Genomic DNA, 25429 nt, shown 5'->3' with positions numbered 1-25429 from the left:
ACATTTTAGTAGGGGTACCCCTGACTAATAAAATTTAGTCTCAAGACTAGTTTTAACCCCGCTTTAGTCAGGGGTGCTTGAAAAGAGATTATTTTTAGTCATACTAAAATAAGTTATTTGGATCCAAGCACCCTCTTACTCTCTGAAATCAAACAGATAAGGGACTTTTTAAGTTGGGACAAAAAAACAAGTCATAGGACTTTTTAAGCAGGGCCGTAGTTGCTCTCGAGGGAACTTGGGTGCTCGCTATGTTTACTGGGCCGTACACGGACCACGTACTTGAATTGCAATGCATACAGCATACGTACTGCGTCTCCACCGGAAATATACCCGTACGAAAGATTTATTGGTTGCGTGGGATCCCGGCCTCTTCGCTGCCACGGCGCGCACGAGGCGCACGCGACCGCGACCCCGCACCACTCGCCAGTCGCCACTACTCCCGGAATATTAACCACCGCTTTGGTTCTCTTTGACCCAAGCCAACCACCAGCCCCCACGTCGCCGGCCGCGCGAGACCCCACAGCCTGCACAGCTGCACTCACTCAGGCGCCGCCGCCCGCCGACACCGCCATGTCGGGCGCCGTCGGGCCCCTGCTCCTGCTGCTCCTCGTCCTCGTCGCGGCGGGGGCGGCGGAGGGGTCGTGGCGGGCGGAGCAGGAGCGGGACCGGGTGCCGCGGGTGCCGGGGCAGGCCTTCAACGCCAGCTTCGCGCACTACGCCGGCTACGTCACCGTCAGCGAGGACCGCGGCGCCGCGCTCTTCTACTGGTTCTTCGAGGCCGCGCACGACCCGGCCTCCAAGCCGCTCCTGCTCTGGCTCAACGGAGGTACTACCACTCCCTTCCCCGCCGCCGCCGCCGCCGCCCATTCCCCTTGCGACCCGCTCCTAACATCTCGTAATCATCTGCCCAGACGTGTGCTGCCTTAGCCCGCTATAGGGATCGGCCACCGTGACCTCTCTGTTGTCTGTTGTTGGACGGATGCGTCATACACTGTTGATGGATGGATGCTTTGTACCGTGGTCTGGCATGATGCCTGGGCCAAGCATCTCTGTTGTTGGATGGATGCCTTGTACTGTGGGCTGGCATGATGTGGGAATGTTGTTCTTACAACGGTCTGCGATTCAAACTAGGCCTTGTATTTGCACGACTATTTGTGGCATTGCTTTACAAGTACTCCAGCTAGAATGACAGAATCTGTAACTCCGTATGCACCACATACATGCCTATTCAGGTTTATCTGAGGGAAATGCTTTGGGGACTAGCACACACTGAAGCGTGTTATCTAGATGATGACCTCCTAAATTTGTCCATTGTTTGACTGCTGCCGTACGGCTTAACTAATTGTCAAGTTTTGCTAATGCACCGATTAATCTATCTGAGCCATTAACTCACTGAACTTCATTTTTTAACAATGTCATGGATAACTGACATTATTAATGGTGACTTACTGCGTTCCATTTGCCAGGGCCTGGTTGCTCATCGATTGCTTTTGGAGTCGGGGAAGAAGTGGGGCCTTTCCATGTCAATGCAGACGGAAAGGGCGTTCATATGAATCCTTACTCTTGGAACCAAGGTGCCATTCAACGGAAGCAAATTTATATTCTTGATGACATCACCACTTCCGTTAATTTTAAATTGATTTTAGATGCTGCCACATTCTAAATCTAACCTTCCGTTTCTGGTTTCTACAAATGTACGATGTTAGCGTAATAGCTAAGCCTTTTTTCTATTGAAAGGGAACCCCTTTGTTCTTCCTCTTCTATTCTATTGGGAAAAAGGCCCTTAGTAAATATTTTGATCAGAAGCTCCTAAATTACTCAACTCTAATAATAGGTTTGTATTGCTACAAGTAGCAAGACTACAAGAGGCTTGATAATGGATCACAACATTTGTGATAAGCGAACTGCTTCGCTCTTGTCCATGTTTTGCAATTGAGTTCTGAAAGAGCTTTGCCATGTTTTCTGTATTATAAACTGAGGTTTCGCTGTGTTACATTCATTCATGGAAATTATGTTTTTCTTCTTCTAAATAACTGCAAGCTAGAGAACTGAAGGCTGAGTCTGCCTCATATTTTGCTAGACTGCTGAAAGCTGATTGGTTGTTAAACTGGAAGCTCAGCTTTCTTGGCACAAAGCATTGCTTGCAATTGGCCAAGAAATCTGACCAACTGCTGGATGGAAAGTGCCAGATCTGATTTGACAAAGCTTGAATGTACCGCACTTGTGCAAAAACAAGTACCTTCTACGTTTTACTATCAAATGCTCACCTTAACCACTGCTGAGTGCACAAAAGCCGACTGCTTGCCTATGTACTATCAGATGCTCACCTTCACCGCTGCTGAAAACTAAGGCTGTACTCCAATATGCGTATAAGTAGTATTTTATTTTGATGAATTGGATTCTTGAATTGCTACTTATACGCATATTGGAGTACAGCCTTAGTTTTCAGTCTTACAACCTTTTTGTTGTTTCATATCCGTACCCATTTTCTTTTGCTAAACTTCTGAGAGTGTGCTGGTCGTTGCAATCGAGCTTGGTTTGGAAGATATGTTTATTAACAGTTTCTTAATATTTGCAGTTGCAAATATCTTGTTCCTTGATTCACCGGTTGGTGTTGGTTATTCATATTCAAACACCTCTGCTGATATTTTAAGCAATGGGGATGAGAGGACTGGTACTGCAACCCCTTTCACTCTGCCTCATATGGTTTACATGAAATTCATATCCTCCAAAATAATGATATACTATTATTTGCTTCCACTCATTGTTATTCTCAATATATTGTAGCCAAGGATTCGTTGGTGTTCCTAACAAAGTGGCTTGAACGATTCCCTCAATACAAGGAGCGTGAATTTTATTTAACTGGAGAGAGCTATGCTGGTCTGTAGAATCTTTACGGGCTTTTGTTGCAGTCTACTACTTTCTTTCCTTTTTCTTTATGGAAAGTTTCTCAAACTCATTTATGACTTTTGTTTGGTTAGGACACTACGTTCCTCAGTTGGCTCAAGCCATAAAGAGGCATCATGAGGCCACTGGAGACAAATCAATCAATCTAAAGGGTTATATGGTATGGCTTTGGTACTTCTGCATTTTGATTGTATAGGATAAAAATATATTTCTGGCTTTTTGCTGGTGAACCAGACTAAAATGCCTTCGGTGTACTTTGCTAGGTGTTACTAGGTTTATGCCACGGACTAAATATAATATGAACTATATTTTGACCGTTTATGCTTTTTTACCTTACTAGATTTTTGTTGGTTGAGCTATGAAATTTATAGGGACAACAATCAGATTACCAACAAGTTCACTCAACTTTGTATCTAATGTAATAACTTACAGGTAGGAAATGCCCTGACTGACGATTTCCATGACCACTATGGAATATTTCAATATATGTGGACCACTGGCTTGATTTCTGATCAAACATACAAGCTACTGAACATTTTCTGTGACTTCGAGTCCTTTGTGCATACATCTCCACAGTGTGATAAGATTCTTGACATTGCTAGCACTGAAGCTGGGAACATTGATTCGTATAGCATCTTCACACCTACTTGTCATTCATCTTTTGCCTCCTCAAGGAACAAAGTGGTGAAAAGGCTTCGGGTATGTTTTGAAGCTCCTGCAACTCAAGTCATGTTAAACAAACAGTGTAGCTTTTTACCTGACAGTTTAATTGTTATAGAATTGACTCATCCATGCCTTCCTATCTGAGGAATTGCTAAGTTTTGTGCGCAATATTTTTTTAAGAAAATCTTAAAGAGTTCTGCACTTTGGCATGAAAATCGACTTGCATGAACTAAGCATGGAATGTTGCCTTGATCTGTGCTGTCCATATAAGTGCATACAATGCTTCATTTACTTTTGAAAGATAAGGGACCTCGTCATCAAATTCATCAACAGAGACGCAAAGGAGAAATATTTACAATATTTCATATCATATAATACACACCTATCGCTCATAAAGTAAATTTTCTAATGGCTCATGAATGCACACGTTTTCTGTACACCTGATTCATATCATGATGTCTTTTGTTAGTCTGTTGGAAAAATGGGGGAGCAATACGATCCATGTACCGAACAACATTCAATTGTATATTTCAATCTGCATGAGGTGCAGAAGGCACTTCACGTCAATCCGGTCATTGGCAAATCCAAATGGGAGACCTGCAGGTATTGGGCAGCATTTTACTTTTTAGCGATTGAATTGATTTTACCACCCTTACCACGTAACTTTGTCCATTTTATTGCTATCATAAATTTGTGGGGAAAAACGTTTTTTCACAATTGTAGTAATATCACTCAAATGATCAGTAATTATTTTGATTCCACACTCTATAACATAGGGTTGTCCGCTAAATTTCTATTCTAGATTTTTTTTATTAGACTTTTTAAAATTATATTGTTATGTTTATGCTTTGCAGTATTAAGGTCGTGTATAGTGGTTGAGAAGGCAACATTCTCTTCCCTTCCGTCATCTAGTAATAACGAATAAATATGTTATTACCGTCAGTTATCTCTCAGCATTATCTTTCGCATACCATCAAGTTATCTCTTAGTATCATCTTTAGCAATCAATATTCGCATGTCTCTAAATGTATGTGGTGACTAAATTTTAATTAAATAATGTGACTAAGAGATGGCATCTAGAGGTTATTCTTAGTACTGTAACTGGAAAACGTGAACGCTAGTGACATGTAATTCTGATAAGCAGATCCACTAACGTGTTTACCGTTCTTGTTTACTCTTTTAACATGGTGGTACTGCTGACATTCTTTGCAGTGAAGTTATTAACACCAACTGGAAGGACTGTGAAAGATCTGTATTGCATATCTATCATGAACTTATTCAGTATGGGCTTCGTATATGGATGTTCAGGTTATTCCTAACTCTCTGAAGTCTTTACCCACTCATGCACTCAAAGATGGCTCTATGCTAAACTGTGCTCCATGCTGTAGACTTGGGATTCAGTTAGTTTATTTCCCCAAAACTGTACATTTTCACCGCACAGAAGTGGGTTTATAAGATGATTGTGTACAACCTAGTTCATTGTCAATTGCGTACAACCTAGTTCGATGCCAATTAATGTTTGTCAGTCTCTCTTCACATTTAACATGGTTGTGTAATTTCGACCTAGGTGCTTCTAAAAACTTAGCTACTACTATCACTCTGTACTTTAAACATCATATGAGAATAGCTTTGTACAAATGATGTGGTAAACATATAAGTATCTTTTGTTTTGATCTTTTCTTTACTCGGTCCAGTGGAGACACAGATGCAGTGATTCCAGTAACATCAACTAGATACAGCATTGATGCTCTCAAGCTTCCAACAGTGACCCCGTGGCATGCTTGGTATGATGATGATGGCGAGGTAAACGCTTGTTCTTGATCAAAACGCCCATGATTCCATGAGTGTTCAGTAGCCTGAAGCTTTGTGAGTTGCTTTGTGCATAATTTGTTCATCCTCAGACCATTTACATTTTGGCCTTGGTTGTGTCTCTACGTGGAACCTCTACCATAATAGTTTAGTCACGTATTACTGCAAGTAGAGAAAAGTCTTGCAATCAGTATGTGATAACCCATGGCTGTTGCAGGCATGATACACATTCATTTAGGTTTCTAACTTACTATGACTAACTTGCATGCATAGTATGTTTCCTTTTCAACTAGGACAGGTTGTATTCTATGCATCGTTATAATGCAACATTTGTATTCTCCTTTACTTTTTGTTACTTGCTCCAATATGTTAGTTTTAATTGGGATATCTGTCCTCCATTCTGTTCCTAGCTTCTGAACCCTTCCATGTTTAAACAGGTTGGTGGTTGGACCCAAGGGTACAAGGGTCTCAACTTTGTGACAGTAAGGGGTGCAGGTCATGAGGTTCCTCTCCATCGTCCCAAGCAGGCTCTTACGCTCATCAAATCATTCTTGGCCGGGAGCCCAATGCCTGTGCTGTCTGATCTACGCAGCGATATGTAATATGCCGGACACATTTGGTTTCGGACACGACCAGCACCACAAGATTCCAGCTCACCAAGGCAGTTCGGTTGTTAAAACTCCACACGTACTTCCACAATATAAGGATGGCCATAGCTGTTGCCATTTGTAAGTGCTATTGGCACCAATTAATCCCCTGAGACAGGGAAACAGTTTTCCTGCCGCTAATTGACACTGCAGCACTGCCTGTTAAATTAATCTGGAACTAAGGATAAAGATGAATTGAATTTCAGCATCCGGTCTTATACTCCATTTATAGTTAGCAAGTAGCATACAGTCTTCTTCCATTTTCCTCATAAGATGTGGTTGCTGATGTGATGTCTAGACTCCGGTAGTAGTTCTCTTGCTGTCTTGCATCTGTGCAGGCTGCATCCATTGCGATTACTATTAAATGTTTCAGGGAACCAGTGGTTATTTGATGAACTGCGCTAAAATATCCATGGTTGTCCTTGCACCAGTTCAGTATATCCCGAGCGTAACATGGCCAAAACTGTTCAGCGGAATAACTTCAATGGGTTCCAAATGCAGATCATGTTTTTGTAGCCATCAGATATCGTCACCTGTGCTGATCATCGTCCTAATGATACCAAATGGCTGGAGTGGTCGACTGACGCTCATGTACGAGCACAAGGTAAGAGGTGAGCCCATCTTGAATACATGAATTATCATGCTAAGATATGTCTTTTATATAGATTCACTTCCCATGGCTGAACTTAACTCTGGTCAAGACTTAATGTAACATAATCCATTCCAATATCTCCAAAATATTGCCTCCATATTATGATAGTCTGTCTATCTTATTTCTTCCTCGTGTGTTTGCCATTCAGATTTCTTGCTTCTGTGATTCCGTTTATGACCAGACTCCTGAATATATTGATTTTTTTGCCTCTGGAAATGGATCAAACCCAGATTCCATTACCATACGACAGAATACAACCTCCCATAGTCGGCATATTGTTTCTTTTTATTGGTTTGATTTGAGAGGGGAATAATTCGCCCATCTTCATAACCACTTTAAGATCAAATCTTTGGCTTGTGCAACCTTTCCGTTTTTATACTTGGTTTCTCTTTAGCTCAAATGCTTACCAGCAACAGCTTAGAAATCCACACTTGTTAAGACTTTTGTTAGAATAATCTGAGGCTTTTCGTCGATCTACCGAGGACCAAACAATCACACGAGCACGACACCGAGATTTGTTAACGAGGTTCACCGATATGACTACATCCCCGGGGCATGACTACGGGCGCTCCTCCCCGTGATACCGTCACAATACCGCAACACCGGCCACCTGGGCGCCGGCTCCCCTGCACGCCCGTGCTATTATGTTGGCATATGTTACATCGTGTGTCTAGCCCCGTTATATATGAGAGGCCTAGGATATAAGTGTCCTGTTTGGACACGACTCCATATCCTATCTAAACAGAATACAACTCAGAGTCCAACTGTAACCTACCGTGTACACAATATTTGACACAACTCTAACAAACTCCACCTTGGCGAATATTCTCCACCACCTTGAATTCGTCTATGCGTCAAACTTCCATGTACATTGAACTTGAGCTTATCCATGAGCACCGTTGCTACTTCAAAGACTCCATGTGACTCCACCGTGCAACTTGTAGTTCCTTCTTTTCCTGACCATAGTCAACGCTCAAATGAAATTAAGCTCCACGTTACTCTAGTTGCGCTCCCAACTTTCAGAGTATTCAACACCATCACACACCGATCACTGACCTGCGTGAAAGTGAGCAACTCATATTGGGGTCGCACATAAGAGTTACCTGAACTCAACATCACCGCTCTTCCTTGACCGCCTGTCTGAAACTTGAAGGAATTTCATCATTGCTTGTAGCCATCCCGAGTCAAATTCGCAGTTGTCTCACCACATGTATGACCACCAGAGCCTTGGCCCGTCTCCATGCCCCGTGCGTACCGCACGCCTCTCCGCTATTACCGCGTCGAGCCTCCGCTGTCCCGGTCGAGTCTCAAGGGTCGCGAACCCACACCACTCAACCCCCACTGCAGAGTACCACCGATCATCACCGACCGATGATGAGTATCACGTTTCCATCAGACCACCGAGCTCCAGTCCAAACCACGTGTCACTCGCTTTTCCCGCTGAATAGGCTGCGATTCTCCGGATCCTGACACCGTAGCCCCTCAATCCAGCTCCACCTTCAACATGACTCCATGGTAATGATCAGTCCACCCCGCGCCCCGTCGACTTCAAGCTCTGTATGTACATCACCTTGAACCAACCCCGCGCCATAGTCTTCTCGAAGCCACACAAGTCCTCGGCCCTGCGTCGCGTGTTTCCACGCCCAGAAGTCGGTCACCATCAGCATCACGTTCCTACGTCATCGTTGCTGATCACACCACCGTCTTCTGTTTCAACCGACTTGCGTCGATCTGTCAGACTGACCAGTCCGACACAGGCTCCCAAACCATCTTTCGCGAATTTCCATTCATCACATGATAATTCCACCACAGCTGACATGACTTCCTGCAACGCCTTCAAGCATCCATGTTGTGCCAACAAATCTTTCAACACCCATTTTCTTTAATCATGCTGCATCCCAAAGCCACGTACATACCTTTGTACTGGTTGTCTCCTTTTTCTTTTTTTTAACCAACAAACCCTCGTGTCTACCTGCGCGCCGTCACAAGTGCCCGAGCAGGCTGCCTTGCGCTGGCCATCGCGAGTCACCTCTGCGCCTGGGCCGGCCGGTGCCTGGACTGCCACGCCTTCTTTGGGCCTTAGCTGGCCACAAGCCGGCCGCTACTTCCTGCAGCGGACGCTGTCTGGGTCTCACCTGCCCAATCTCGTCGAGAAACACGCCGCGCCCCGATCCTGCCTGATTGCATGATCCGCCGCACCAAGCTGCTACCACTGCATCGGTTTGGATTCGATCTCGCCAATACGCACCACGATCCGGACCCCGCCGCCGCTGTATGCTAGGTGCGCGTGCCGCTCCTGTTCGCCGCGCGACTTCCACTTGCTGCTTCCGATCGCTATTTCGAACAGATATACTCCTTTTCCTAAATATAATTCTTTCTAGAGATTCCACTAGTAGACTACATACGGATGTATATAGACATACTTTAAAGTGTAGATTCACTCATTTTGTTCCGTATGTAGACTTCTAATGAAATCTGTTAAAAGACTTATATTTAGGAACGGAGGGAGTATATCTTCGCCACACCGTCGAGTTGTTTTCATCGCCGCATGCGACCAACTCGATCCAACGAATTCTTCTGCTCCTTCCTCTAGATCAACACAACGCAACCTCTGAACAACCTAGCTCTGATACCACTTGTTAGAATAATCTAAGGCTTTTCGTCGATCTATCGAGGACTAAGCAATCACACGAGCACGACACCGAGATTTGTTAACGAGGTTCATCGATATGGCTACATTCTTGGGGCATGACTACGGGCGCTCCTCCCCCTGACACCGTCACAATACCGCAACACCGGCCACCTGGGCGCCGACACACGCCGCCGGCTCCCCCTGCACGCCCGTGCTATTATGTTGGCATAGGTTACATCGTGTGTCTAGCCCCGCTATATATGAGAGGCCTAGGATATAAGTGTCCTGTTTGGACACGACTCCATATCCTATCTAAACACAATACAACTCATAGTTCAACTGTAACCTACCGTGTACACAATATTCGACACAACTCTAACAACTTTTACAGATGAACACCTCAGTTTCCACCAGGGTTTTCCAGATAAACTTTAGCTAATGTGGCTCTTATATTTTGGTATAGAGGTACTAGTAGTTTCCTCATTAGCTGAGGTTTTAGTGTCAGAACTTTAATGAAACATGCATCATCCTTCACCAAGAAAGAAAGCTTAGCCTATTTTTTGTTCTTTTACTTCTCTTTTTCATACTAGCAAAAAGGCCCGTGCGTTGCAATGGGAGAAAAAATACCACACGCTTTTAATCTTTTATAATCATTTTGATTTATTAAAATAATAAGCTAACTAAGTAATGTAGTCAGTCCTATCCTATTTTGTTGAGAAATCAACCCATCCATTGTTAATTCCACCATGATGAGAAATTGAGCGAGACAAGCAAAGCAAAACAAAAAGGCTACGTGAATTGATCAAGGAACTGTTATCTTAGTTCACTCATGGGATAGAGAATGTGGGATGAGATGACAAACTGAAGGTGGTGTTCCATTCTCTCTCTCTACAACAATGCAATCTTACATTCAATACATTCATTCATCAGCAAACAAATTCTCACAAAACAAAATTTTTTGCCGGTGCTTGGCACACGGTTGGAGGCATGGGGAGGGGATCTCACCAGATGATGAGTTCCTGCCGGAGGAGGGGATACGATGAGGGAAGCAAGGGTTAGGCGCCTCTATCTGGCCATAAGGAGTCGTCGTTGCCGCGCGATAACCTCGGAGTTCCCCGTGTGAGCCATGGAGGTCCGCCTCCACCTGCAAGTACTTCGCTCCGCCGCGCCTTATCCGCGCGCCGCCGCCGTTCTGCATCGAGCAGACGCATCATCCAAGTCGTTGTAGCTGTCGCGTTGATTTGATCCAGAAGCTGTGCTCGAGCGCCGAAACAGGGGCAGCAAGTGGGCAGAGGTACGACCGCGGAGGCGGGCGGGTTGAGATCGACAACAGTGGTGGTTGAGGTCGGCCGCGGTGGCGAGTGGTGTGGCAGCGGCCTGGGCACAGGCCAGGGTGGACCAGGGTCGACGCGATGCGCTCGAGCGCCGCAACGGGGGCAGTGAGCGGGGAGAGGTACAGCCGCGGAGGCGGGTGGGTTGAGATCGGCAACGGTGGCGGTTGAGGTCGGCCGCAGCGGTGAGTGGTGTGGCGGCGGCCTGGGCACAGGCCAGGGTGGCCCAGGGTCGACGGGAGGAGGCGATGCGTACGGGTATAATTTTTACAGCGAATCATTTTTTCCTTTTGCATTGTAGATAAATGATGGAGCGCGGGTTGAATAACAAAAATTACAGGGGCTTTTTTATAAAAAATACCATGATGGTTTTTCGACGGAAGCAATAGCCGCTTTATTATTATTATTATTATTATTATTATTATTATTATTATTATTATTATTATTATTATTATGATGTATAGATATAGATATAGATTGGTCCCATCTTTGGGGCAAAAAAAGTTTGTCTGCCATTGTAGACTTCTTTCCGACCAAGATAGGCACTTCGAGGATTGGAAATTACTGCATCACAAATCACTGGTTGTGTGGTTATGTTCACCATGCTAGAGAATACCGTGACAAGTTCTTTCTCTGTAGTAAATCTACTATATGTTACTCCCTCCGTTTCAAAATATAAGACCTTTTAGGAATTTTATTAAAAGATTATATACAAAACAAAATGAGTGAATCTATACTCTAAAATATGTTTATGTATATCTGTATGTAGTTTATAGTACAATCTCTAAAATGTTTTATATTTAGGAATGGAGGGAATAGAAGAAAGCTTATGTCCTTTCACTTAGCCAGTAAGTATTTCGTGTCCAACGTAGTTTGTCTGGGTATAACAAATTAAGGATGTGCAACATACAAATCGGACTTACCTTTTCTTCATTAGTTGTTCAGTCCTATCAAACTTACGTGCAAACAAAAATAAAAAAAACTAAAGGAGGCCTGACCTTGAGACCTACCACGACGGGCGCACCTTTCACTTATGCAACCTTTTCTCAACATGTTTTTGTTTTTCGTTTTGGAAAAGAAGGAATACCCCCTGCATCATTCACATGCATGCAGTCATATTATTAAATAAAAGGATGTGTCTAGGACACATCTAGATGTGACATAGTTATTGCACATCTAAATGACTAAATCAAGCATAAAAAGGAAAATAATAAAAAAACACGAATCTCCACGGAAGATCAATGATATAGGACTTAGATGTGCAATACTTATCTCACATGTAGATGTGTTTTACCAAAACCATAAATAAAAATGTCGCTCAAAAGGTCTGTGATACAAAAGTGGTTTCGAAAAAGCCGAAGTAAGTAAACAATAAATTTGCCACAATCGGTGAAAATAAAACAAGATGACTAAACACTAGTCTACTATTGGACCGACGTCCAGAGGTTGTAAATATCCCGTGCTACCGTCTTTCAACGGTTGCACCCAATAGCCATATGCTCCTGAGTTTCCGCATGACTGAACAAGGACCATGTATGGATTCAAGATGTGGCTCTGTATATGACCTGCAATTTTTTTATGAGAGGTTGCCTATTAAAAATCATGTCGTTTGTGTAGTTCCAAATAGCCCATAGTAATGCACACGCTCCAATCCAAATATTTCGTGCAATACTCGGCCCCACTCAATCTAGCCATGATTCAAATAATGTGTTAATACTAAACGGAGGGCTAACATTAAAGGCCACTTAAATCGAACGTCACAAAAGTTTGGCGAGCGAACGTTTGAGAAAGAGGTGTTTTATATTCTCATCTTAATCACAAAAGCAACATCGCCTACAACCCTCTCATCTTCGCTTGGCTAAGTTATCCTTTGTGAGAATCACTTCCTTGTGAACAAACCACCTGAATATCTTGATTCTTAAAAGGACTTTAATCTTCCTAATATGACTTGATTTTTGAATTGGTCCGGAGTTTATTAGGTATAGATACATAGACTTGACAGAAATATCCCATTGATGGATAACTTTGAGTGAATCATGTCTGGCTCATCAGAGAGGTGAATATCTGTCAACCTTCGCATGAGATGTAACCAGCTATTCCATCGGTCTCCTACTAGAGACCTTTCGAACTGGATATTCAGGGGGACAATATGTAATGTTGTAGACACATAAGTTTCCTTATGTTGCACAATATTATACATGGAAGGATATTGTGTGGCCAGTGGTGTCTCCCCTAACCAAGTATCCTCCTAGAATCTAGTCGTGTTACTGTTGTCAATGGTAAATTTGGTCTGTGGAAGAAGATAACTCTCGTTCTCATTAGCACCTTTCAAAAAGGAGAATTATTCGGTCTGACAGTAACCTGGGCTAGAGTTTTTGAACGTAGGTACTTATTTCGTAAAATTTGCACCCACCTATCTTTAGTCTCAACAGATAGCCTATACAACCAGTTGCCGAGCAGGCATCTATTCTTGACCTCTAAGTTCTCAATCCCTAGCCCACATGGTCCTTTGGTCTATAAATAATACCCCACTTGGAAAGCCTGCATTTTGTCTTGTTTTCACCACATTGCCAGAAAAATCACGAGAGATAGAAGTCTAACCTTTTTTCGTACCCCTACAGGCACTTCAAAGAAAGACAGTAGAAACATTGGCATGCTTGTCAACACCGAGTTGATTAGAACAAGCCTTCCACCATAAGACATCAGCTTACCCTTCCGTCAGCTTAGTTTTTTCAAATCGATATTCAATGTGTTTCCACTCCTTATTAGATAACTTACGATGATGAATTGGTATACCAAAATAAGTAAATGGTAGGATCCCAATTCGCACACAAACAATTATCTGTATAAATCTTGTTCTTCTTTGGCTCTTCCAAAATAGAACAATTCACTTTTGTTAAAATTGATCTTCAATTCCGACAACTACTCGAAGCAGCAGAGGATTAGCTTCATATTTCTAGCCTTTGCCATATCATGTTTCATGAAAATAATTGTGTCATATGCGTATTGTAGTATGAACATGCCACAATCCACTAGATGGGATACTGACCCACCTACTTGACCATCCTCTTTGGCCCGTCCAATGAAAATTGCCAACATATCCATCACCATGTTGAACAAAACAGGGACATTGGGTCCCCTTGTGTTAGGCCCTTTTGCGTCTCAAAATAATGACCCGTGTCATCATTTACCTTAATGCCAATGCTACCTTTGCACAAAGGGTTCAACATGTTTCCTCCTGGAATCGTCAAAACCCTTCATAGTAAGGCCTATTGGAGAAACGACCATTTAACCTTATCATACGCCTTCTCGAAATCCACTTTGAAGATCACTCCATCTAGTTTCTTCGATTGGGTTTCATGTAATGTTTCATGTAGGACAACTATATCCTCCAATATGTTCCCGTCTGGCATGAAAGCGGACTGAGTTGGTTACACCATACTATGTGCAAATCACGTCGGTCGGTTTGCACCGACTTTGGTAAAACTCTTGAAGCTCACATTAAGCAGACATATCGATGTGAATTGTTTGACACAAACCACCTCCTTCTTTTCTAGCAGCAACATAACCGTTCCAATGTTGGAAGAGCTGAAGTTGGCCGTTAAACAAGTTATGGAACATATGCATAAGGTCACCCTTAATGATATGCCAACATATCTTATAAAACTCTACGGGAAAACCATCCGGTCCTGGGGCCCTATTGTTCTTCATTTGTGCTATCGTTTCAAACACCTCTTTCTCAGTAAATGGCGCGACAAAATCTCGTTCTCGTCTGTCCCTAGCTGAGGTGAGTCCCCAACCATGCACTCGTTGAGTCACACAAAATTGTCCTCTGGTACTCCAAATTTTTTTTTGTGATAGGTAGAGATGTACAATTTTAGGTTTCTACGCTCTACAATTGTACCCTCATTTTGTTCAAGCTGAAAAATGTTCTTCTTTATATGCTTTTCATTTGCAAGCATATGGAAAAACTGCCTGTTGTCACCTCCCTCGTCAACTTGCCACACCTTTGCTCTTAGTGCATATTTCATTCTTCTTCAATGAGAAGTACGTGTAACTTCTCCTCAGCTTCTGCCTTAGAAGAGCTTTTTTAACACAGTACAAACGTAATCGCTCATATAAACATACATACACTTATTCCTATGAACACACACGCATACCCTATCCTTATGAACACCTTCGAAAGACTAAGCCCGCATATCATCTTGAGATTTACGAAGTCACCATAGACGCCCTGTCGTCGATGGGAACGTCTCCTCTCACTGAATGCGCATCACTGAAAATTATGAAATAAATCCAGGAATAATGCGAGCACTAGGACTTGAAACCTGATCGGCTGCGGATACTACTATCCTTCTAGCCATCCGATCACAGGTTGGTTCACTAGAAGACCGTTCAGTCACATCTAATAGGAACGATTCAACTTTCAAGTCTTAACTCTTTTATAAGGTAGAGCGGCCTTTCTTTCTCCACTTTATAAATCATGCTTCCATTCTTTGCCCTTTCTCTCGAACCACGATAGTTTGAAAGAGAGAAAAAATTGTTGCCTGCATGAGTCGCCTCCCCAGAGTCAACGAGCAACGGGGTATGATCCGAAATTTCCCTTTGTAACGCTTGCATCTTACGAGGGGAAATTTTTGTTCCCACTCTACAATGGCGAGAACTCGATCCAACTTCTCACATGTTGAATTTGGTAAATTGTTCACCCATGTGTATTGTCTGCCGGTGAGGTCAATCTCCCTCAGGTCCAAACTTTCTATAATACAAGTAGTATTAAACATAAATGACCATCTTCTGTCAAAGTTGTCATTATTTTTTCCATTTCTCCTTTGTTCTTACGTCCACTTAATAATCTGAACGAGAGTGCTCCTTAGGCGTATTTAAAAAAACATGGGGCACACATATGTGCAGCATGAATAATATTTTGTGAAATACAAGTTGAGAAGTCGGCGTGCAATGTCACATACTTACATGTACTATGGTGGCTCGTGTACTATTGGAAAGTTGGTTGTTCCAGCTCGATGGCCCATCAGCTTATGACGTTACGTACTTCACACATACTAGGTTGTTACAAAATTCTGGGTGCAAAAAACGTTCGTAGAAATAAGGTCGAAGGACAAGGTTTTTTATATGTGCAAAGGACAAAAAGAGGGCAGTTGGCACTTGCACAGTTGGGAGCCTTTAGAAGTACATCACCCAACACTTGTATAAACTACACCACGCAACACTTCCCTTCTATCCTCATCGGTCATCTTGGATGCACGTAAACTACAATTGCACTGCCAACAACATGAGTTCAGGTTCTGATCTCAAGGGCCTCACATTGCTATACAATCGCACTGCCAAAATCCTCGTCCAGCCAATTGTCACCACAACCACACTCGCACCTGGCGTCCTCAACAAAGGTGCACCATGGCTTGCTGCAGCACACCAAATTGTGCCCCAATCCAGTGCTATTATTGTGGTCGTTCTACTCATCATCACGGCCACCGTCTACCTTGCATTTCGTCCTAAAATTGTATATCTTATTGATTACGCTTGCTTCCAACCAAGTTCCAACTTAAGAGTCGCAAAGGCAAACTTCCTCGAGCATCAACATCTCTCGCCTTTGCTTGTTGATTCTACAGTTAACTTCATAGCTACTGTTCTTGAGCGCTCAGGCATGGGCGATGAAACATGTGTCCCGCCTGTACTTCACTATATAGAGCCATACTGTGGGCTTGATGAAGCACGCGCCGAAGCAGAGTTGGTTGTCTTCTCGGCAGTCGATGACCTTTTGGCCAAGACAGGCATTAACCTTGATGCGATCAGTGTTCTTATAACCAACATCAGTGCATTTTGCCCGGTACCATCCATTGCCGACGTGATTGTGAACAGATACAAGTTGCGAGGCGATCTACGCATCATCAACCTCTCAGGGATGGCGTGCTCTGCCTCAGTGAATGCAGTGGGGCTCGCCAGTAACATGTTGCGGGTCATGCCTCGGGGGTCACACGCGTTGCTGGTGTCAACAGAGACTATTGGACCGTCCTACTATGAGGGGAATACGCGTTCTATGCAGTTGTCTAACATCTTGTTCCGCATAGGCGGTGCTGCCAAGTTGTTGTCGTGTTCTAGGGGCAAGGCTCGGTTCCGGCTTGGTCATTTCACACGGACGATCACTGCAGCAAACAACGATGCCTACCAGTGTGCTTATCAAGAGGAGGATGAGGAGGGAAACCTAGGGGTTGCTCTCTCTAAGGACATTATGAATGTTGCTAGAGATACGCTCAAGGTCAATATCATGGCAACTGCACCTCTTGTCTTACCAGCATCAGAGTTCCTCATGTTTTTGCTCTTCTTCGTGGCGAAAAAGGTGTTCTGTCGAAGGAATACCAGACCATACATCCCTAACTTTTGTGTTGCATTTGAGCATTTCTGCATCCATGTTGGTGGACCAGCGGTCATCACCTCAGTACAACGTGGTCTTAATCTATCAGACAAGCATGTTGAGCCATCAAAGATGACACTTCATCGATTTGGAAACCAGTCGACCTCATCGGTGTGGTATCAATTATCATACATCGAGGCCAAAGGCCGGATGAAGAAAGACGATAAAGTGTGGATGATCGGATTTGGTGCAGGGTATGAGTGCAATACCATTGGATGGGTGTGTATACAACCATCTTCACGTGTGGATGGACCCTGGGCTAGCTGCATCCATCGTTACCCAGTAGATGTCTCCAAGATTGGTTAAATCCAGAGGATAATTACATGTACAGCTAGATAATACAATAACAGGGACAACACTATTGGGTGTCGATACATCTTGTGAGTTTTTCAAAAGAAAATGGTAATTCATAAATATACGCAGGAAGGTGCTTCAGGCCTGTTAGCGGATAGATGCTGGCCCACTGCAGTAAAAGGTGACAGCCTGTCGCCGCCATTGTCGCGGTCACATGCTATCGTCGCCAGGGAGTCTGGCCACTGCTCCGCATGTGAACGTCGTCCATGTGGCGGACCTGTTGTGGCTGTGTCCACCCGTGCGGATATGTCCGCACGATTGAAGCTAGGTCAGGCCTTGAGGCCGCGCCCATCCCCATGATTGTGTCAGGTCCTTCCAGTGATGTAATCCAACAAGCTACTGATCTGGACTTCAGAGAATACAAACGAAGTAGCTCATGTCCAGCTGGGTTGTAATTTGACCCCGGAGGTCTCGTCACCAACCCTACTAGGCCTACTCCGCATGTTCATCAAAATTCCTCACGAACACAGGGGCATGTTTTGAGCAGCGAGGCCTACAATAATCAAGCATCCATATTGAATCCCACGCCTCAACAAGGGGTTGTCCCATCAACAAGGGGCATCTGATGAGTAAGCCACCCGCCCGAAGCCGTGAAGGGGCAGGACTCATCCTCAAGGGTTTTGAATGTTGCCGTTCCAAGGGATATACATTGATCAATCACACCGTCGGCGGTGACACAATTGCCTCGAACAGAGTTACCAGGAAACGAGATGAGCAACTTGAATCTTCTGAGTTGGAACTACCGAGGAGGAGGGAACCCTCAGACTGCCCGTGATCTTGTGAGCTTGGTGCAGACCCATTCCCCTAGTATTGTTTTCCTTTGTGAAACTAGGCAATCAAAAGATAAAATGAAGAGATACCGACCCCGTTTAGGTCTTAGTGGTTTTGATGCAGTGGACAATACATGTCTAAGTGGAGGTTTAACTCTCTATTGGCATGAGTCGATTAATCTTGATGTTAAAGATATGAATGATCGATATATTGATGCATATGTGACTCCTAGTGCGTGTGAACCTCCTTGGAGGCTTACCACCGTTTACGGTGAGCCCCGGACGGAGGACTATCATTCCACATGGTCGCATCTTCGGGGCCTTATCCACCAAGTGAGCATGCCTTGGGTGGTGATTGGTCACTTCAACAAGGCCATGTGGGGGCTTCGAACACTTCTTCGAAACTCCCCGTTTCATAGGTCAGATGATTGATTTTCATGATAGTTTGGAGCTATGTGGTCTTGGTGATCTTGGATTTTCAGGTCACCCTTACACCTATGATAACCGATTGTCAGGTAGAGCCAACTTCAAAGTACGATTCGACTAGGCGGTTGCCAATAATGAGTGGAGAGACATGTTCTTAGAGGTCGGTGTTAAGCACTTGGTTGCATTATCTTCTGACCATGCATCCATCCTTCTTTGATGCATGGCCAAGCCACCCCCGGGAGAATGTAGGAAGGAGATGCCGCCACTATGATGTGGCCTGGGAGCGGGAACCGACACTACCTGAGGTGATCTCGCAAGCCTGGGCTGCGGCCGGTGCTATGGGTAACCTTGGTGATGTCGCGGCGGCACTGGGCAATCTCATGCACGCACTCCATGGATGGAGTAAGAATTTTTTTGGTAATGTTGTCAAAGAAATCAATAAATCTCGCTCTCATCTTGAAGAATTAATGGCCATGAATGCTGATAAACGACCTATGAGAGGAGCCATAGATCGCATGAATGAATTGCTTTACATGGAAGAGATGCTCTGGATGCAGTGTTTCATGATTGAATGGTTGCGTGAAGGAGATAGAAACACACACAAAAAATTCACCATAGGGCAGCCTGGCACGCACACATAAACCGTATCAAATCACAGGTTGATGATGTTGAGGTTGCCCACACAGATACTCCCCCTATATGGTGACTACTTATTTCAAAAATCTATTTATTGATGTCCGTCGCTGTGTGCAGATCCCATCATTGAACTTATTGATGCTCGTGTTACTGATAACTAGCAAAAGTGTCCGTGCGTTTTGTAACAGGAGAAAAATTTCTTCCATGTTTAGTTTGTGGGTATGTGAGTTGCCAAGGAAGAACAATCACCTATGTGATGCTATCAAGATCCGTCATAACCAAAAAATTAATTATCATTTTTGTAGAAGTATCATTCATGCACAATACTCCCTCCGTTCCTAAATATAAGTCTTTTAAAAGATTTCACTAGGGGAGTATATACGGAGCAAAATGAATGAATCTACACTTTAAAGTATATCTATATATATCCATATGTAGTACCCTAGTGAAACCTCTAGAAAGACCTATATTTAAAAACGAAGGGAGCACATGCATTTGTCTACATATAAAATGATCCGTAGTTGAATGCCCATGCGCTGCTATGGAGAAAAAAAAACGATTGCAACTTTCTCATTTCCAACAAACCTAGGCACCTTGACCATCCTTAACCCTCTTGTCACCTAAGTAACATAATTCTACTTAGTCACGACCAATAGGATTGATTTTTGCCGATCCTCCGGATTGATTCATCCATTAGGATTGGCTCGGGTGCTAGCACCTCTTCTGGCTTGACCGATGGTCGGACACTAGACCTTTTGCGGAGCGATTCTACACGTTGTTCTGTATTTGTACTTGGACGCAGCTTACGGTTGAAGCGGCCGTGACTGATCTTGTATCAATGGCGTTTCGACGTACCTTTGGCCCGTTGTAACGCGTTCAACGGAAGGAGATGCTGGAGTGCATTGCCCTGCACTCCCCCTCCCTGGAGCCGGATGCCACTTATTGGCATCTTGAACCGACTGGTTCCTTCTCCACTAAGTCCCTCTATAAGGCCATTTCGGCCACTCCTGGACCGCAGGAGCTTAAGCTGCCCCTAAAGATTAGGATCTTCCTCTGGCAATGTGTGCATGGGCGTCTACATTCAGGGACCGAGGTACTAAAACACAACACCCATGATTCCATGAGTGTTCAGTAGCCTGAAGCTTTGTGAGTTGCTTTGTGCATAATTTATTCATCCTCTGACCATTTATATTTTGGCCTTGGTCGTGTCTTTACGTGGAACCTCTGCCATAATAGTTTAGTCACGTATTACAAGTAGAGAAAAGTCTTGCAATCAGTATGTGACAACCCATGGCTGTTGCAGGCATGATACACATTCATTTAGATTTCTACTCCTAACTTACTATGGCTAACTTGCATGCATAGTATGTTTCCTTTTCAACTAGGACAGGTTGTATTCTATGCGTCGTTATAATGCAACATTTATACTCTCCTTTATCTTTTGTTACTCGCTCCAATATGTTAGTTACAACAATAGCATTTACCCAAAATTGGTGCATTCAAGAGCAACAAAAACTAAAAGAGAATACCTTTTACTGCTCCAGTTCTTTTAAGGGTGTTAAAACACAAAATAGTTTCAATCTTAATCCCTATCACCCAACAATCAGTCATAATCTAAGGCTGGAAGCAAGTTTTATATGTGCCAGAATAACTCCAAATTAAGACATAATGAAAACAAAAATATAAGTTCCAGCTAATTTCTTGAAAGTTATGCACAAAAACCATTAATAAATGACTGAAAATATGCTACTCCCTCCGTTCCTAAATATGAGTGTTTTAAGAGATTGCACTATGGAGTACATACGAATGTATATATACATATTTTAGAATGTAGATTCGCTCATTTTCCTTCATACGTGGTCCGAAGTGGAATGTTTAAAACGACTTATATTTAGGAACAGAGGGAGTAGAAGATACCCTATTAAATTCATGAAGGAATAAAATGCATGCACACTGGAATATAATTAGTACAGAAAAAATATCAACTATGTTGCGAATTACCTATTTTGGCTCTACAATAGCATAAAGATTATCTCACGTGTTCAAACACTGATCAATTTATCACAAAAATGTCCAAATCTTATAGTGTCTAGTAAGCAAATAACTTAGATATATACTGTATTTTTTAATAATGCATATTAAATATGTGACATATGAATACATGAAGGATATAATAGTAATCGATCACAATTAAAATTTATATGTGTACCATTAGTCTAAAGAAAACAAATCTGCAATTCTTTAATTGGCCGTCAGTATACACCAATACATGCTAATGCTACAATAAACTCCACATACACTATAATCCTATTGTTATTGATTATAAAGAAAGACATTTGGAATAGTCAAAATTAAGTTTTCAAGATATATGTCTTATTGAAACATGATGATGCAGCCTATTAAAGTGGCCAAGTTCTACATGTATGTAGGAGGGAGATATGGGGGGCATTATAAGATATCGCTGGGGTTGCTTTTGGCTGAAGGAATTAGCATGTACGCTAGCTAGCTTATTGATGTCTTCTATCTGGACATGCACGTACAGGATGGAACGTATGTATATAGATCGAGTTGATAACATGCGGCTCACAGTTTATACGTGCATGCATGTATCGGCCACCTGAAAATCCATCCACATCCCAACTTCAAGTACTTGCGCATCTCTTCGTGATGTATTTATCAGTCCAACTACTCATCATCACAGAAAAATTTCTATGAAAGGAAGGCATGATCGGTCGATCAATATGCTTGATAGTTTAGCTTCCAGATGGCATGGACCTGTTTTGTTTCTCCATATACATGTACTACTATGTACTACTATCTAAGATGACTGGGGCACCAGATAAAATAGAAACAATAACATTAGAGCAACTTTAATGGAGCGATCCCCTCTGTGTCTGTTTGGATCGGCGCGGACAAAAGTGAAGGCCCAACACGCCGACCCAAATGCAAATCACATCCGCCTAGCGTCCACGTCGACCCATTTCCGTTCCAAAATTGCGCCTGGAATACGTCGACGCGGACGCGGACGCGAAACGGACGCGCCATGCGTCTCCTCGACGTCCGCCACGTCCCCACCTGTAGGCCACCCAACCGCCACCGGTCGTCTTATTTATGACGACCACCGACAGCGGGACCACTTGTCAGCCTCAGGAAGCGTCCTTTTTTAAGCACACGTGCGGCGGGGGCCGGCCTCATCCACTTCTCCTGTCCACATCTGGCCCCCACCACTCCCTTTGCTTCCTCGCCGGCGACAGGAAACCCTAACACGCCATGGGCATCTTCGGCAGCAACAATGGCAAGGGCAAGGGCAAGGGCACCCCCGACGCTTCGTCCTCCCATGCTCCCCCTCCCCCTCCTCCTCCACCGCCGGCGTGTTTCCGCCCTGAACGCCGGCGCCTGCACATCCCGGTGCACCAAGCGCGGTGGCACTAGGAGTACAGGCAGCCCCTCCCCTACCCCGACGTCACGCTGCCGCACCATTGGCACCTGGATCCGCAACGGATCCCGGTGCCGACGGTTCCGCAGAGCCAGCGGGCGCACGACGACGAGGTGCGCCGGCGCCGCGCGTAGCTCATGCCGGAACAGCGTCGGCTGCCTGAGTACGCCGCCGACTCTACCAACTGGGAGGCTTGGTTCGCCCTCGAACACGAGGAGCAACGACGCTGGGGTGTCGACGCCGTCCCGCCACCTTCCCACCGCCGCCCCCGCAGGTACAGCCGGAGAACATGGAGGCGGAGGCGGAGTACCAGGCGGCCCTCGAGGAGGCCCTGCAGCAGGCGCTGGAGGCTAGCCGCCTCGAGGAGCAAGCCCTCGCCCTGTCGGTGGCGGGGGACTCCGTCGACACCCCGCCGTTTGTGTCGCCACCGCCACCGCCGCCGCCCATCCAGCCCAAGCCGGCGACGTGGAAGCGCTCCTCGCCTTCACCCACTTGACCGGAGGAGGCCTACACGTGGACGGGCCAATACCGAGAGTGGGTGAGTGCGCCCCCATCCACTTCGCCGCGACGCCGGAGCAGGAGGCCGCCCACCTCGAGCGCTGGAAGGCGCACCGGCTCCGCCAGGAGCAGGCTGACGGTGAGGAGCAGATGCGCTACGAGGCCATGCTCCAGCGCAATGCGGAGGCGCTCCGGCTCGAGGAGGAGGAGGAGAAGCGCGCGCGGCTAGCCGCAATGTCGCCGCCCCAGCAGACGTCGGAGGAGGCTGCCCTGGCAGCATACCAGGCGGCGTTCGGGTGGGCTGGCCCTGCTCCCGCCTTCATCGACCTCACCGGCGATGGCGACGACGGTGCTGACGCCAAGGGCAAGGGCAAGGCCGGCGACGTCTAGGGCAACGTGCGGGGTGGCAGAAGGCGGGCGCAGACTTTTTTTATGTTTTAGTTAATGTTTTAATTATGTTTAAGTGTACTTTGGCCGGCTGTTTGACCAGCCATTTATGTTTAATTATGTTTATTTTAAGTTTATTTTATGCGAGCATTCTTTTTTTGCATGCCGACACATTTGGGTCAGCCTCCCCGTTAGACGGTCAAGCCGTTCCATTTTAAAATGCAGACGCGCACGTCCGTCTGTCCGAACCAAATAGACAAAAAACGAATAAAGCGCGCGTCTATTTGAATCACCCGTTGAAGTTGCTCTTATCTGATGGCATTAGACTGGTTGGTGAGTCGCAACAGCAGCAGGCCACGGCCAGCATGGACGCACCCTCACAGCCGGGCTACCACGCGTAGCACACTTGCAGCTGCGCCCGCACCATCCAATGATTGCACGGTTGGAATATGCAGGACGGGCAGGGCGAGACCACCGGACTACCAATTAACGCCCGCCTCGGCGCCCTCGGTTTAGATAGATTGAGATAGTTGTTAAATTCAAGATTTTTTTCACGGAGGATTTAATGAGTCAAACTGCACGTAAGTGCTATTTTTTTTAAAGGGTTTCACAGTCAATCTACACTGTAATAATTTGGTCCCACCTGATTAACGGCTCGTAAAATCTGATTAATGCGGGCATTTCATAGAGGGTTTCGCAGTCAATCTACACCGTAATAATTTGATCCCACCTAATTAACGGCTCGTAAAATCTGATTAATGTGGGAATTTCTTGAGAGTCTCTGATTAATGTGGGAATTTCTTGAGAGTCTTTAATTATTATAAGTATAAATATTTCTGGTTGTTGAGTATATTGATTATTAGGAAATATGAGATACACTATGATTTGTCCTACCTTGCCTTACTCCTATAGATATATGCCCATGAGGCTCAAGCAATACAACAACTATTCCATCAATCCCTATATTCTTCCTTTCAACATGGTATCTGCCGCAAGTTTCTTGACCTAGCCGTCGTCATCGCTTCCGCCCCGCGCGCCGCCCCCGGCGTGTTCGGCCTTCATGACCGCCGCGGGGGCCGCGCCGCCCGTACCTAGGGTTCGTTCGTCGGTCTTGTTGACCGGCTGCCCTAGGGAGTCTTTTTCCCGATCTCTTGATCCGGATTTTCTCTCTTTTGTCGGTCTTTTGATCGGAGTTCTTCCATTTTGGTTTTCCGATCTAAGATCGGGTTGCGTCGCCCGCCGTCGCCGTTGACACCTGCACGCCTCCACTCCGACCTAGGCGCGACCAGCGGGCCTCTACTTCGACCCGGCAGCCTTGCGCGACGCGGCGGCCCGTCTTGGCCGTCGTCCGCGCATCTGCCTGCCCGTCACTTTACGCCGTCGTCGCCGCCCTGCGCTGAACAGGATGCCTGTATCACCCACCTTCCGTCTTCGTCGCCACTCGTCGGCCGCCTCGGGAATGTCGGCTGCCCTAGGTCCACCGGCTGCGCCGGGCTTGCTGACTGCACGGGCCTGCCGGCTGCGTCGGTCCTACCGGCTGCCTCGGGCTTCTCGGCCCATCGCCGGCCTCCTCTCGCATGCCGTTCCCCGTTGGCCCCCGTCGCCTTGGTCTGTTCGGCCACCCCGCTTCATCGTCTATGACGCCGTCATCATCATCGAACTGATATCTACAAAATATTGTCTCCATATTATCATAGCCTTTCTATCTTATTTCTCGCTCACGTGTTTGTTTAAGATTTCTTGCTTCTGTGATTCAATTTATGACCGGGCTCATGAACATATTGACTTTTTTGCCTCTGGAAATGGGTTAAACTCAGATTCCATTATCATACAACAAAATACAGAATCACA

At 45.1% G+C, this 25429-nt stretch overlaps 2 protein-coding genes across 2 annotated transcripts; both read left to right on the top strand.

Moving 5' to 3' along the window:
• The first annotated feature begins 339 nt into the window (after positions 1 to 339).
• LOC123408829 (serine carboxypeptidase II-2) lies at positions 340 to 6231 on the top strand. Its single transcript, XM_045101872.1, has 10 exons — positions 340 to 826; positions 1467 to 1574; positions 2579 to 2674; positions 2788 to 2880; positions 2982 to 3067; positions 3340 to 3606; positions 4040 to 4173; positions 4783 to 4878; positions 5265 to 5373; positions 5817 to 6231. The coding sequence occupies exons 1-10, from the start codon at positions 571 to 573 to the stop codon at positions 5979 to 5981; spliced, it is 1410 nt and encodes a 469-aa protein (XP_044957807.1). The 5' UTR covers positions 340 to 570; the 3' UTR covers positions 5982 to 6231.
• Positions 6232 to 15900: 9669 nt separating this feature from the next.
• On the top strand, positions 15901 to 17377 carry LOC123412937 (3-ketoacyl-CoA synthase 6-like). Its single transcript, XM_045105897.1, has one exon. The coding sequence runs from the start codon at positions 15932 to 15934 to the stop codon at positions 17375 to 17377; it is 1446 nt and encodes a 481-aa protein (XP_044961832.1). The 5' UTR covers positions 15901 to 15931.
• The last annotated feature ends 8052 nt before the right edge of the window (positions 17378 to 25429 follow it).

Source organism: Hordeum vulgare, chromosome 7H (genome assembly GCF_904849725.1).
Source record: "Hordeum vulgare subsp. vulgare chromosome 7H, MorexV3_pseudomolecules_assembly, whole genome shotgun sequence".
Lineage (NCBI taxonomy): Eukaryota > Viridiplantae > Streptophyta > Magnoliopsida > Poales > Poaceae > Hordeum > Hordeum vulgare.
This window is presented reverse-complemented; position numbering and strand designations above follow the sequence as displayed.